Here is a 14,468-nt window from a genome sequence, read left to right as displayed (position 1 = left end):
GTCAGCTGAATCAGCTGCACCTCTTCATGCGTTACATTGCCTGGTACTTTGGACGTCAGGAATCTGTGTGGTGCCTCTTGAAACACCCCACCCGTCTGGAGGAGAAGCATGCGCATGAGCAGCCAGCGGGTCACCGGGAGTAAGTAGTTCCTGACCCTGATGAAAATTTCCCCCACGACACCTACTCCACGGTCGTAGCTTCCTTTGTCTCTGTCCCTGAGAGGAGGGCCCAGGCTTCATGACCAGGGCAGAAAAACTATCCCCTGCAAGACCCGGACTCAATGCAGATTTTTCATCCACAGAAAGAGAGTTTTGGGCTCCATGCTTCCGAAAACTTTTCCAGCTCAAACCGATGTTCTTGAGTTTGGTGCTGCTGCATTTTCTAAACTTCCTGGCGTCCCTCCAGGTTGCGGGTCTCCGTTGACAGCAAAAGCCAGGAGCCGGAGGACTTTCCAGTTAGCCTCGTTTCCATTTCTAGTAAAACGTCCGCTTGCTCAGCAGTTCCGCTTCTGAGAACTGAGAGCAGCGAGCGACATGAGCAGGTATCTGCACACCTGTGTTCCTAGCAGCGTTGCTCACAATAGCCAAAGAGTAGAAACAACCCAAGTGTCCGCAGTCAGTTATCCATGGATGGATAAACAGGGTGTGGTCCATCCAGACAATGCAATATGATCCAGCCTTAAAAGGAAGGAGATCCTGACACATGCTGTGACATGGGTGAACCCGGAGGACATCATGCTAAGAGAAAGAAGCCAGTTGTAAAAGGACAAATACTGTATGATTCCCCTTACACGAGATACATATTCATAGAGACAGAATGTAGATGTAGAGGCCAGCGGGGAGGGGCCTAAGGATTTTGTGTTTAATGGGGATAGAGTTTCAGTTGCGGAAGATGAAAAGGTTCTGGAGATGGGTGTATCTACTATCGATACATTCCACGATATGAATGTATCTACTATCACTGAACTGTACCCTTATAAACAGTTACAGTGGTTCATTTCATGTTATGTATATTTTACCACAATAATAATCTGAAAATGTCTGCTTTCTCAGAGCCCAGTGTCTTCAAAGAAACTCGGCTAGATGGAATTAGCAGGACTAAAGCCAGGCAACGTGTCGAAACACCCCATCAGTTCGCTTGGTTCATTGTAATCAATTGATAATTGTAATCAATGCAGAGGGAAACAACCAGACAGCCCTCTTCAAGATTCTTACATAAAGGAGCCGGCATGTGTTAATGACCTGGAGACCTGGGCCACCTGAGCCATCACACTTGACCTTTGGAAAGTCTACTTAGATATGCCAAAGCCTCATAGGACTCTTGTCCCCAAACAAGCCACCTAATGGCTCCAGCTTCCTTCTCAACGTAGACATACACCCCCAGATTGGAATAAAGATATGGCAAATAGAATTTCATTTCCACCCATCTGTATCTCTCTCAGAAACAATGCAGAGGAGCAAAATCCAAAAGCTCTCCGCCATCACCAAACAGCAACAATCTTTCCAGTAAAATTTAAAGAGAACGCATGAACCACAGCCGACCATCGCCACCGAAAATCAAACACTGCTTTCCTAAACCCATTCAATTATCTCTCTAAAAGAGGGCTTTTTTTTTTTTTTTAACACCTCCCAGCAGGCAGCAGATTCAGCTGGTGAGGATAACAGTGCATAATCAAGCACCCAGAACCCAAGGTGCAAAATAAAACACGGACTGGCTTGGCCAAGAGCAGCGCGCGCCCCAGCGCCACGAATATAAATGTGTAGAAGTGAATAGTATCATTTTAGCGCCATCTGGAATATCTTCCGCGATGGAAAGCATATTAAAAAAAAAAATTCTTCACGATTCTCTGATTGTGAAGCTGTGCCGGCGACGAAGTCTCCGTCCTTGACATGATATTGCTGAGTCGAGTCTGTAAAATCCACCAGCTTAAGAACAAAAATAAACGCATGATGAAAAAAAAAAAAAAAGGAATCGTTCCTTGTCCCTGTAGGCTAATTCAGGCTCATTATAAAAAAAGTGAGAAAATACAAAAAAAAAAAAAAAAAAAAAGAAAGAAAGAAAAGAAGGAAAAGGAAACACTACTAAAGGAAGAAACGCCGGACTCCTGCCCTTCAGAGACAACCTCGTTAGCGGCATAATGTTCTGGTGATTTCCTTCCATTCCTGGGAACATGTAGGAATAGGCATGTGGGATCGTGCTGCTCCTTTTACTCAACATGGTAACAAGGCATTTCGACTTCACTCCTGGTCTGGTCACATCCGCGTGACCCTTTTTCCTGCCTTTTAGGGCCTTTGGGCCTCTGGCCTCTGGCTGGAATCTCTCTCCTGCCCGCGCTTCCCTGTCTCCTCGGCCTTACCCCAAGGTGATTTTCTAACATTTATGCCTCTTCGTTGGAGTTTCTGTGCTTAAGGCCTGTGCAAGGCCACCAGGCTCTGCTGGGGACCCTCCAGCCAGCCCCGCTGGACCCCGGCTCCCTGGCCAGGCCTCTTGTCAGCCCCGGCAGCGTCTGCAGATAGTCGCCACTCACCACTAGCTCCCACCAGCCTTGATTTAAGTGGCTCACGAGGCCCTGTATCTTCCTTGAAATGATTTTGGGAAGTGTAAAGGGGTTTGCAGACCGTTTTCTCCATTAGAATCATTAGCTTATGTGGTTTCCATTCCTTAGCCATCTCAACAAGAAAGTCCCAGATGGCTGTTCCCAAAGGAATCTGGGGTGCAGTGGAGCCCGATCCACGGAAACATGCCACCAGCAGAAGAGGACAAGGCTGTTTCCAGGGATGCCCAGAGATGTCCCGCGCACCGTGCCCCACGCCTCCGAGGGGAGGGAAAGTCCCCATTCTCCAGCCGAAGAGCTAGTCGAGGTCTTTTGTCTTCCGAAGACCTAGGACAGGCCTGTGTCGGTCCCTGACGCCTGGCTTCCTCTGCCCAGGCTTTCCCCAGGGTCTCTGCACCCCACCTGGACTGGGACGGGCCTTACCTGTTCACAGGAGGCAGCCTCAGCCCTTGGCCAAGAGGAAACACGTGTGGGGAGGGAAACCGTGGTCCTCGGCCTTAACGAAGTCTGTGTTGGAAGGTCAGCCTGCCCATGACCTTTCTGCGACCAATTAGCTACGCCCCACACCCCATCATCTTCGGGGGAGACCAAGGTGTCTCTGTGAGTGGGCACAGTGCAAACCTCAGAGGGTCATTCTGGGGAGCAGTGAAGTAACACACTAGAAATGCCCGCACGTCACCTGGGACAGGGCACGTGTCTGAGCAACCTGAGCAGAGTCCGGAAGTGTGTGTGGCTTGTCCCAGAAAATTTGAGGGGACACCGAACATTGGCTCTCCTAGAAGAGCTATGGTTTTTGGCCACAACCCAGGTGTGCAAGGAGCAGTGAAAAGGCTCATTTCTAGCAAAATCTAGTGATTAAAAACTAGGCGTACCTCCCTCTACTATTAAATAATAAACCCGTTGAGCATGAGAGGAGGAACCGCGCCTTCCGGCTGAGCCTGTTGGCAGGTGGCGGAACCGCCCTACACAGCTCCGGTGCAAACAGGTGGGGCAGGAACGGAGGTGCAGGAAATCACCTGGTCACCTGGGCCTCCCTGACTCCGGCCCGGCAGCCGGGGTGAGGGTGAGGAGTGCTGCTGGCGGGGGGCATGGCTTCCTGCTGGGCACTGAGCCACAGGCGGGATCAGGCCCCAACCACGCACAGTGACCCCCCGTCTATCGGAATGACTTTTGCCCCCAGGTTCTGAGTAGTTGAGTCTAGGGGAGTCACTTCCTCACTCGTCGTCTTTGGGGGTCACACGAAGCTTTGCTTCCCTGATATTTGGGGACAGATTGAAAAGGAAAGGAAAGTTCCTCTTTCTGGCTGCCCCCACTGTGACACCTCGGATGGGACAGGGTGGCATTGCAGGAGCAGGTGGAGAGGCCTGGGCAGGCATAGCTGGAGGGGCCTCCCTAGGACTCCCTCTGCTTCGAAGGTTCCAGGCCTCGCTTCCTGAAATCCCTTCTCTGACCCAGTGCCTAGGAAGGGCCAGGGGACAGCGTTGCACATGCTGATTGGTGGCGGCAAGCCCACAGGCCCCTGCCTGCTCTGCCACGCTGCCCTGGGCCCACGTGCCAGCTCCGCCCTGGGGAAGCTCCCACCTGCACAGGCCGGCTGCCTGGCTCCTGCTGCCCAACCTGTGCCTGTTGGCCTGCAGGGGCCGACACAGGAGGTTACCCTGTAAGTCGGCCTCGGTTTTATGGGCTTGGGGTGAGGGTCCCGTGACTGGCAGGGATGCTGAGTCAGGTGGGACTTTCCAAAGCATTCTTGGCTCTCCCTGTCCTAGAATGCCACCTCCCCAAGAGCAGGGACTCATGTTCTTGTTCACTCTAGCGCCTGGGACGTGTCCTGACACATCACAGCTACGTCCTATGTCTATTGAAATCATTGTCGAATTAGTGAGGGGATGTGACTAGAGCACATGTCCTGCCCTAGACCCATGCTGCAAACTGTGAGGGGTGACATCAGCTGGACACACGGGCATCAGCGGACACATGGGCATCGGCCGGACAGAGGTATCAGCCCCCCGGGGTCCTGGCACGCCATGAACTCACAGCCTCTCACCAGTGGCTGCCTAAGATCCTGAGGGCGCTGGCACCCTCCAGCAGTGGGGACGTGGCCGGGAGCTCCCAGGCAGGGTTCCCCTCAAGGGATCTCGTTCTAATGGAAGGCATAGGCAGAGAGAGAAAAGTGCTCTGAGGGATAATGACATTGAGTATGGTCAGACAGGGACAGACGCGGTGGCCAGGGAGGCCCCTCTGGGGATATTCCAACCCAAAGGAGCTGACAAGTGGAGATGTGGGGAGGGGTGTTCAGGCAAAGGGTCCAGTCCTCGCAGGGGACCCTGAGGAGGGAGCTTCGGGGTGTGTTTGAGGAGCAGCCAGCCTTACTCCAGTGAAAGGCACATATGCAGAGGCAAGGAAGTGACAGTCTGCAGGAAAGTGTCACTGTGTGAAGTGCGCAAAATTGCCCTGCTGCCAGAAATGGCAGTGAAGCTCCCCTCCCCCAGCTCCCTAGGGGAGGAATGGGAGGACTCTGGGCTTGACCCAGCCGTCCTCCTGTGTCACCGCCCCCACCCCAAGTCCTGCGTCTGCACCACACTTGGGGCCTGAGCCCATCATCCTCCTGTGCCACCCCCCCCGCAATTCCACCACCTACACCAGCTTCTTCCCTTTCTCCTTCAAAACTTACCTGTCCCAGGTCCTTCTATCAGAGAGTGACAGCCCCCGCTTTGACATGACAGAGATAAAACATTTAAACTCGCCCTCCTTCCTTCATCCGGGACCCTATCTCCCCCAAGAACATGAGGTCCCCCATCCTGTTCGTCCTTAGGAGTGCCGCCAAGTGTCACCTCCTCAGCGGAGCCTTCCTGACCCCCCAGGGCTGGGTCAGGCTGTGTCGCATATGTGTCTTCATGGTCTTTGCAACCTCACACTGTCAGAACAGTACATCGCCGTGCGATTTCTGAACCTGACAGCGACAAGCTCCAGGAGGGCAAGCACCACAGCTGTCTCATCTATCGTGGCATCTCAGTGTCCAGCGTAGTGACCGACGACGACGTGTGGTCGATGCTTGAGGATTGCCTGACGGTCTGGTTCAGGAGCAGCCCCCGCAGCGCTGGCCGTCTCGCTAGGAGTGGCCAAAGGTCATTGCAGAAGCTCGAGGTAGCCGAGTTGGTCGTGAGAATCTTCTGACCCACTAGAGGCTGAGCAAGGTCGAGAAGTGGCTGGGGAGCCGTGGACAGCCACCGAAGAGCTGGGGACTTGGGCTCAGGACATAAGTGGCCACTGACGGGGCTGGGCAGTGGGGAGGTCACCAGGTCCCACCTTGGTTGGGAACTGTGTGCTGGGATGACACGGCTGCCGGCGCCACCGAGGCACTGGGGCCCCAGGAGGCTCGTCTTCACAGTGGGAGGTGACCTTCCTTTGATCAAGGTTCATGTCGTGGGGCTCTCACATGGGAAGGGATCCCGCTGCTGGGCAGGCCGTACATGCAGTGTTCGTTCTGGGAGATTCCGCCTTCACCGTGGAAAAACGCATTTTGTCCAGCGACTGCTGCCCACAGGGCGCTGCTCACCTCTCCACCTGCTCCCTCCTGCTCCCCCGCCGCTCCCCATGAGACGGAACCCCAGGCGGGGCGGGCATTGCGGCCTGCACCTCGCACCTCGCACCTCGCAGTCACACGAGGCCTCCACGCGTACTTAGACAGTATCCGATTTTGATATTGAGACTTAGCAAGGACTCAGGAGCCTGCCTGCCTGGGTTTGGATCCCGCCTCTGCCAGGTGACCTTGGCCGAAGGACTTAACCCTGCTGTTTCTCGGTTTCCTCATCTGAAATGGGAACACTAGCTAAAGCCAGTCACAAAAAGCCACATATTGCATGATTCCATTTATAGGAAATGTCCAGATTAGGTAAATCCATAGAGACGAAAAAATTAGTGGGGACAGGGGCTGGGGGAGGGGGGGGTGGAGCGACGGCTAATGGTGCAGATTTTCTTTTAGGAGTGATGAAAATATTCTAAAATTGGGTAAAGTTTAAAGAGTTATTACTCATAAAGTGCTTAGAGGAGTGTGCCTGACACACAGAAAGCGATTTGTAAGTCAATGTCAAATGAAACTCACCTCTAAATGAAGGCATACGAACGGATAAGCTTGGAAGAAATATGTTCATGGTACAATTTTCAAGTGCTATGCCACGGCTGGATCTCGCTGTTCATCGCGTACTTTGTATAAATCCTGTAATTATCTTGTGGATAGCATCGTTATATTACATGATGAATTATGTAGTATAACAAAAGTGTTAACATGTTAGGCTTAAACTTTAGCGTATACTTGAGCCTCGCTCCAGCATTTCTTATTTCTATTCATTCGTTCCTTCGTTTTTACCATGTTGGGTATGGGCACTCCCCCTCCGCCCCCACCCCTTGTCCAGGCTCAGGGCTCAGAAAGGGGAATGCACCTGGTGAGTCGTTGGCTCAGTTTTAGACAGAGGATCTAGAAGGCAACAAAAGGTGAGGACTTTATACAAAGGCATTTAGAGGAAGTGTAGGGGATGAGGTATGGGGCCTTTGATTGGCAGAGAACTAGAGAGAGAGGCTGACTCTCAATCCACCTGGTCTCCCTTATTTGCCTGAGGCTGAAATAATGTAGCCACAAAAGGATTCCAGTCAGCCAGGGGCAATCGTCAAGACCCATGAAGGGCACCCTAAGGCAAGACCGCTGATGTGCACAACCAGCCGCTCTCTGCGACGTTGAGAACCCTGATTTGTACTGTCTGCCAATGTCCATGGTGTAACTGCTCACACCGTGGCTTGTTTCAAGCTACAGACGTGAGGTCACTGAGGTCGGAGATGGGAAGAGGTGTGCAGTAGTCCAGTACAATACAGTATTTCCACTCTTAGCTACAGTAGATGTAAATAACCTCAGAGTATACATAACAGTGAAATGTAAAATACCTCGTACCCTTACAATTTGGGATTTAATCCCAAATTTGTGCCAAAGGCCGTTTTCGGATTCCTGGGTGAAACTAGACAAAGCAGACAGGTTTTCATTTGTTTTATAAATTCCAGAAGTCTTCAAAAGAAGCACCGGGCAAAGGTGTGAGTGGTCAGGTGGGTGGTGGGGGAAAAGCCGCCATGGATATCTTCTGGGGTTGTGTACCTTAACCCTTGTTCTGTGAAGTGGAAAAAAAAGGTCGTGTTTTTTTTTTTTTTCCTCTTAAGCTTTTGGGCTTGCTCAAATAACAACGAAACCTGCTTTGGGATTGTGGTATGACTTGTCATTGTCGGGTACACTTTAATTATGATGAACAACCACAAGGATTATGAGGCAGGGCCTTGGCTGGGCCAGAACTTCTGCAAACAAACACAGTGACGCCTCCCAGTACACAGCATGAGCATTCCCCTGCTTTCTCAAAGTCTGGAGCCCCGCCATGGATGTAGAAGCATAACAGGGTGACCGTGTCTCTTTTCTAGACCTTTGCCTTCCTTCCCTTTCTCATGCAGAGATCAGCAGACAGCCATGGAAGCTTTAACTCAGCATTTCACATTCCAGCTATTTGTTTACTTAGGTGTTTGTTGGCTTGCCTTAATCATTGAGCAAATATTCCCTGGGCACACATTCTGTGTGTCCAGTGCTGGGTTAGCACTACAGAGCGCTGGCATTTAGGATGGGCATTCGAGGAGTCTGGGGAACTAGAGAGGCCTCCTTGCTGCCAGTTGGTGGAGCCCCACCTGATGAGATTCAGATCAGTTCCTCTCATGCACAAGCTGGACTACGAGTGCATTCTCCAGAAAAGCCCAGCATTTTCCCAGCCTCCAGGCTTCTGATCACTGTTACTTCTGCCTATAAAGGGCTTTCTCTACCCTTTCCGCCTATTGGCTGGGCCTTGTCTCTTGGTAGGGAGATGTCAGCAGCTGGGAGCTGTTCCCCTAGTCACCTCCCTTTAGAGAACGCCTAATCAGAGCCAGCCCCCTTGAAACCCCAGCTGACAGGGGCACAGTTCTTGTCCACAGGGCGCTTACAGTCACAGGAACAATAAAATTCGGCATCTGGGAGAGCAGTCTGTCCAGGGCTGTGGCGGGGCATTAGGAGATGTTAGTCATTTTTCCTGGCTTTGGGGAGCAGCCTTCTTAGATGACGTCATTCTTCAGGTGCGTCTGGACAGATGAAAGGAAGTGTGTCAGGTGGCCAAGAGACGACAGGAAGGGCACTCTTGGCAAAGGGAGCTGAATGAGTGTGAGAGGAGAGGCATTTTACACTTGTTGAAGTGAAAAAGCCAAAGCTCCTTGGTGGCTGATAGGATGTGTAGGTTAACCTAAGGAGAAGAGCTGAAAATGGCTCTGACAAGTAAAAAAGGCAGAATACGAAAGTGGCCTATGTTTACATGTTTTACAATATTGAGAAAAAAATCAGGATGGATTCTGGATGTTTTTTATTGTCTTCTTTGTACTTCCCTGTATTTTTAAAATTAAAATAATTGCCCGTATTACCTGCAGCCCACGCACTCCTCCGTCTGCAGGGGGCGCCCTCCCTCCTCCAGGATGATGGGCGGGGCCGCCCGCGCCCTATGGAACTGACGATTGGCTGGCTGGGCTGTCCATCACGGCCTCCCGCCCCCGCTCTACGTCACATGACGCAGCCCATCATGGCGGCCGGAGCGCGGCTGCCCGGGCCCGCGGTTCCGCAGGGCTGCTGCCGTTGCTGCTGTTGAGAAGCGGCGGCGGCGGCGCAGGCAGGCGGGAGGGAGGGAAGGATGGTGCTTCTGTGGCCGGAGCGGCGGGTGCGGACCAGGAGCCGGGCTGAGGTTTGGTCAAAGCGACGTGTGACCAGGAGCAGCCGGCGCGAGTGCCGCTGAAGCAGCGTAGGGAGGCGGCAGCGACTGACGGACGGACGGACCGAGGGCGCCCCGAGAGCCGGCTCCCGGGTCGTGCCGTGGGCGAGATGCCGGGGCCACCCGCGTTGCTGCTGCTGCTGCTCTTGGCCGCTGGCAGTACCGGGGCCGCGCCACTTCCGCAAACAGGTGCAGGTGAGCGGGCCCGCGGCGGGGACGGGGCTGCGGGAATCGGACTGCGGGACCGCTGCGACCCGGGGGGCCGGGAAGGAGGCATCGGGCCCGGTCCGGCCTCGGCGCCGAGGAATTGGAGAGCCCGCCGAGGCGGGGGCCCGTGGAAGCAAGCGATTCGGGAGGTTTCTGCCGCAGGGGCGTGCGGCGCGGGCGGGGTGCGGGGTGCGGGCTGCCTCTCCAGGGCCGAAGCTGGGGCGAGGCGATGCGGTTGGGGCCGGGGAGGGCAGCGAGCCGGGTGGCAGTGACCGACCCCTCCCGGGGTGGACTGCGGTACTGGCTGTGGACCTGTTGCCTTGAGGTCCTCAGCCTACATCCCTTCCTGGCAGTTCTGCTTCCCTTCCCAGATGTCACCTGCCTCCTGTGAGCTTCTCGTATCTTATAATAAGAACCGTTTCTTAGCTGTAATCATACTTAAATGCAAATGACTTGGAGAGCTGTGTGAAGTTTCCTTCTCTCCCTGCAACTGGTTCTGAAGTTGTAAATTGATTTTAGATGCTGTGTGTGCTTTTTATTCGTATCGAATCTCTGGGGATGAGAAGGAAACAATTTCATAAATATTTCTATTTTTGGAAGCCAGCGATCAGAGTAGCAGCCTTTGAATAACTATTGACAAAATGGCCCCAGGGTGATTGAAGTTTCTTTTTTAGCTACGGCGGTGCGTGATTTTTCTTTTTCTTTTTTTTCTTTATATTTTATCGATGTTTTCATTTGCGGTATATTTTCCTAGATAAAACTTCAACTCAAGAAAGCATCTCGAGTTGGGTTTTTTTTTTTTTTTTTGAGGAAAAGATAATTAGGCTAATTTGCCATGATCATCTGTTGCTTTGAAATGAGGAGAGACTGAAATTTCATAGAGTCATAGAATTTTAGAGTTGGAATAGACCTTTAAAATCTAATCTAATTTCTTCGTTTTGCCGTTGAACACATTGATACCCTGAGTGGAAATGACCTACCCAAGGTGACACAAGTGAAGTGAATTGTAGGCAGAGTCATAACTAAAACCCAGGTTTTAGATTGTGTGATTCAAGTCTTGTAACTATTTAGGAATACTCTCGAGGTCAAGAATTATTTTAGAACACTGTTGATTAGGTACAGAATGTAGAAGTTACTGTCCCCAGTAAAGACATTTTTCAAACACATCTACAAGGAAAGCTGTATATAATTATTACCAGAGCTACACCATGTTATGTCATTGAGTGCCCTTTAGTTGAGTATGAACTGTTATCACTATACCATATAATGTATTGCTAAATTTTGCCACTGCCTTAAATCAAATATTTGTAAGAATTCAAATATTTGAATTCTATTTAAGGATCCGATAGATAAGAACAGTGAATGTTACTAGAAGTGTGTAGGCAGCCCAGGTAAGAATCACAGAACATTTCTGGGAAGTTTTAAAAGCCTCTGTGGGAAGGTGTTGATGTTGATATTGATGGTGAAGTTGAAAATTAGCACTAGAGTAGGATAGTGGATAAAGAGTGAAAGGGATTCGAGAAGTTTCCAGATGACTTTGCACTTAATTGAATTTTTACATGTTTTGAAAAACAGGTTCTTTGTTGGGACCTATGGAAATGTGCCTGCCTATAAATCTCTTAACGTGTTTCTTTATTCCATTCTTTTACTGTTTTATGGAGGTAGAAATCATAAAACCTAAGATTTTTTTGGGGGAGTGCTGTAAAACAATCAGGAAAATTAATCCATTAATAGAAATATCAAATCTTGACATAAATAAAGCATAAAGAAATATTTGGTGATTTATAGCAGCTTTGGCAGATTTTCTCTTCATATTCTATAGCTTGGAAGGTGTATGGTTGGTTAGACAAGTGGCGTATGAACGACAGGTACCTGGAGATAAATTCTGTAGAAAAGATTCATAGTCACACATAGATTTAGGAGGTTGTATTTTCATCCAGAAGAAATTATTAATCCTGGTAGCAGAGAAGGATTCTAGACCAAGGAGAATAAGGAAACCTTTGAGCTGAACCTGATAAGTGAGCTTGCTGGTTAGAAAGAAGAACCCCTTTGAAAATACATGGTAGGTAAAAGAGCAGTTGAATGTTGAAAACATAATAATGGTCAAGCTTTTAATTATCTGGGGCCTGTACTCCATACGAAGGTGGGGCAAGCCATTGTCAAATTGAGGCTAGATGGTTGGCTAGAATCTTTTGCCTCCTTGGCCTTATCTTTCCGCTTGAAGTTCAGACTGGTCACTGGTGCCTTGGAGAAAGCATGGCTTATCAAAAATAGATTGGAAAAAAAATGCTTGAATTCTATCTTTTGTCAGCTCATTTGCATGGGGAAAGAAATGAGGCATTTAACTAAAATTCAGCATTTAAATCGAAGTTCATTTATTCGAGGTTTCTCTGTCATCCAAAATCATTTCTAGGTTTGGGAATTGAAACAGGTAGGTACCCATTCAGGCATAATAAGGCTATATGTAAATATGTGGATCGCCTTTGCCCATCAGGCAAGAAGGCATTTCTTGGTCGAACTTTATTTCGGGCCTCTCTTTATTTCTCTGGGTGTCCTTTATGCCCTCTTTGGCAGCCTCTTTTCCTGAGCATCTATTTCCGCAAGGGCCCTAGTGGTGTTGACTGAGATCTGGTTGGTCCTCACTAGGAAGCTTATGTAAAGGGAGAAAGTCCACCGTTTTCTCACACAGTTAAATTACCAAACTAAGATATAGTTAAGAAATTCTTTTCTACAGATCATAGTTATCAGGTTATTCTTCTCTTAGGAAACATTTATGTGCTTTTTATAAGATTCTCTGATCACGTCAAGACGTACGTGTGGAGGCATTCCTCTGAGTCCACAGTTTATTAATATTAGGGTAGTGGTTAGACAAGGAAACCACTTCTATTGTTCTGTGGTGTATTAGGTCACAGAGTACAGAGGAAGCTTTTAGCAGTTCCAGATAAAGGACCTCACGGAAGTCTGAAGCCGGTGGGACTCAGCTACTGATTAAACAGCAACTTTTGAAACCGGGGCTCTCCTTTTAGATTAAACAGACAGACTTGTATCTTGAAAAAGATTTCCGAAGGAAAGGAAATGCTTTCTAAAGTGTGGCTTCGTGTTTCTTTTAACAGCTTCTGAGACATGAAAGTATTGTCAGCAAGCTTTCCATGCAGATTTTTCAGGATTTAAGGCTTGAGCGCTGTCACTGCTTTCAGTTGGTGATATTTTGGGGTTAACTAGACATGCTCCTTTGCACAGTGGGAAGTCTGTCCAGCACCTTTGTAGCCGATCGGCATTGAAGTTATCAAATCCGTACAGTGTGCTGACTGTTTATGCAACTCTTGAAATTTTAGAGAGTCCTTGGGCCCTCTGTGTCCCTTGTGGGCTGTGTCACTTAGATAACAGCTGTACGTATAATAAAAAAGACTTTGTAATGTAAATAAGAGATGGTCAAGGTTCCGAAACAGTTAAACACGTCCTCAAAAATATTCTTGTAGATGGACCTATAGGAAGAATCCAAGTTTTCAGTCTAATTGACAGTAGAAGTCATGGACTCGTCGGAGGAGGAGCAGGTGTTGAAGCTGGAACTTGGACTTTGGAGTTGGTCTGGGCGTGAGGCCTTCCTGTGCCACTTCAATAGCTTTAAGACTTTGGGCCAGTTTTTTTGACCTCTCCAAGCTTCTTAGAACTCAACTATTATAAAAGGATGATGATAACGTTTACCTTAAGGATTGCTGGGAGGGTGACGTAGTGTCACGTGGTCTGCCACGTCTGCTACATGTGGAGCGCTTGGCAGTGTAGATTTCTTCATTGCTTCAGATTTGTAAATTTGGTGGGTTATCATAGAATTGACTAACGGTGGGTGCCATAGCCTCAGAGAAGGAACTCAGAGCGATAGCTGCTTATTATGGAATACCTAGAATTTGCTGGATTTGAAGAATCTTTGTTACTCAAAATAACTTGTTATGTAATGGGTAAAGAAGAGATCCTTTAAATCTAGCTTACTTAAGTATGATATACAGGCTGGTCTTGTTACTTCTTGAAATTCATGTTGGGGAATTATGCTAGAAATGTTTAAGATGGTCTGGATTAGTCCGCTTTTATGTAATAAACCTGTTTTTAAACATCGAGATGACTAAAGCTCTTGCCTGTGAACAATTACTGGTTTTAATTTCTTAAAGGAACCAAGAGCAATCTAAGTTTAGTTGATCCCAAACAAAATTGTATACTTGCATAAAGCTCCCCCGGAGGCAGCCAGCTAACCTAGCCCGTGGCAGAGCCGGCACTGGGCTGAGACTTCCCTTATGAAATCTCTTTTTGGACAAATGAGTCTGAGTGACCGGCTTTCTTGCTCTCTTGGCATTTGTATTTTTGTGCTGTACCCTTTTAAAAGTATTTGTTTATTACATAGACAAGAGGAAAGGAATAGTATAGAAAGGAGAAGCTGGACAGACATTCCATATCTAAAAGAGACTTAATATCTAGGGTTGTTTTTAGATTTGAGTCTCAACTCTTCCGTGAATCTTCGTATGAAGATATTGTTGTAAGAGAAAGCTGAAGAAATATAGTAAAATCAATTTGTTGGAGCAAAATATTAGAGTGAAGTATTTTAAAATTGTAGTAAGTGACTAATTTGGAACCATGCCTTGGCATTACAGCTATTCACAAAGAACAGGCATATCAGAAAAATAACCTCAGTGTTTCAAAAATGTTTGTTTTTTTTTTTTGGCAAAGGTTAGCACAGTGCATTGATTCTAAATTTTATTTGACTTTGTTGTGATTTAAGTGGGAAAAATGAGAACTATTGATGCCACATGTCTCAGGTGCCTGAAACCTCTTCGCAGCCTCAGTTTCTCTACTAAGACCTTTCTTCTTGTACAGTCCATAGAGATTCTATCCCTAAGGAACTCCT

General features: G+C 48.7%; 1 protein-coding gene across 6 annotated transcripts in view; it reads left to right on the top strand.

The window, feature by feature from the left end:
- Nucleotides 1-9,165: 9,165 nt before the first annotated feature.
- LMTK2 (lemur tyrosine kinase 2) overlaps nucleotides 9,166-14,468 on the top strand; it is a 63,636-nt gene continuing 58,333 nt past the window's right edge. For 5 of the 6 annotated variants that reach the window (XM_015585261.2, XM_006906540.3, XM_015585258.2 and 2 more), the window contains exon 1: nucleotides 9,166-9,562. In XM_015585261.2, the coding sequence (XP_015440747.1) occupies nucleotides 9,478-9,562 (85 nt within the window). In that variant the 5' untranslated portion in view covers nucleotides 9,166-9,477. The remainder of the gene's footprint in view (nucleotides 9,563-14,468) is intronic. The other variant, XM_015585259.2, reaches the window with a different exon arrangement.

This window comes from Pteropus alecto, unplaced genomic scaffold (genome assembly GCF_000325575.1).
Source record: "Pteropus alecto unplaced genomic scaffold, ASM32557v1 scaffold40, whole genome shotgun sequence".
NCBI lineage: Eukaryota > Metazoa > Chordata > Mammalia > Chiroptera > Pteropodidae > Pteropus > Pteropus alecto.
This window is presented reverse-complemented; position numbering and strand designations above follow the sequence as displayed.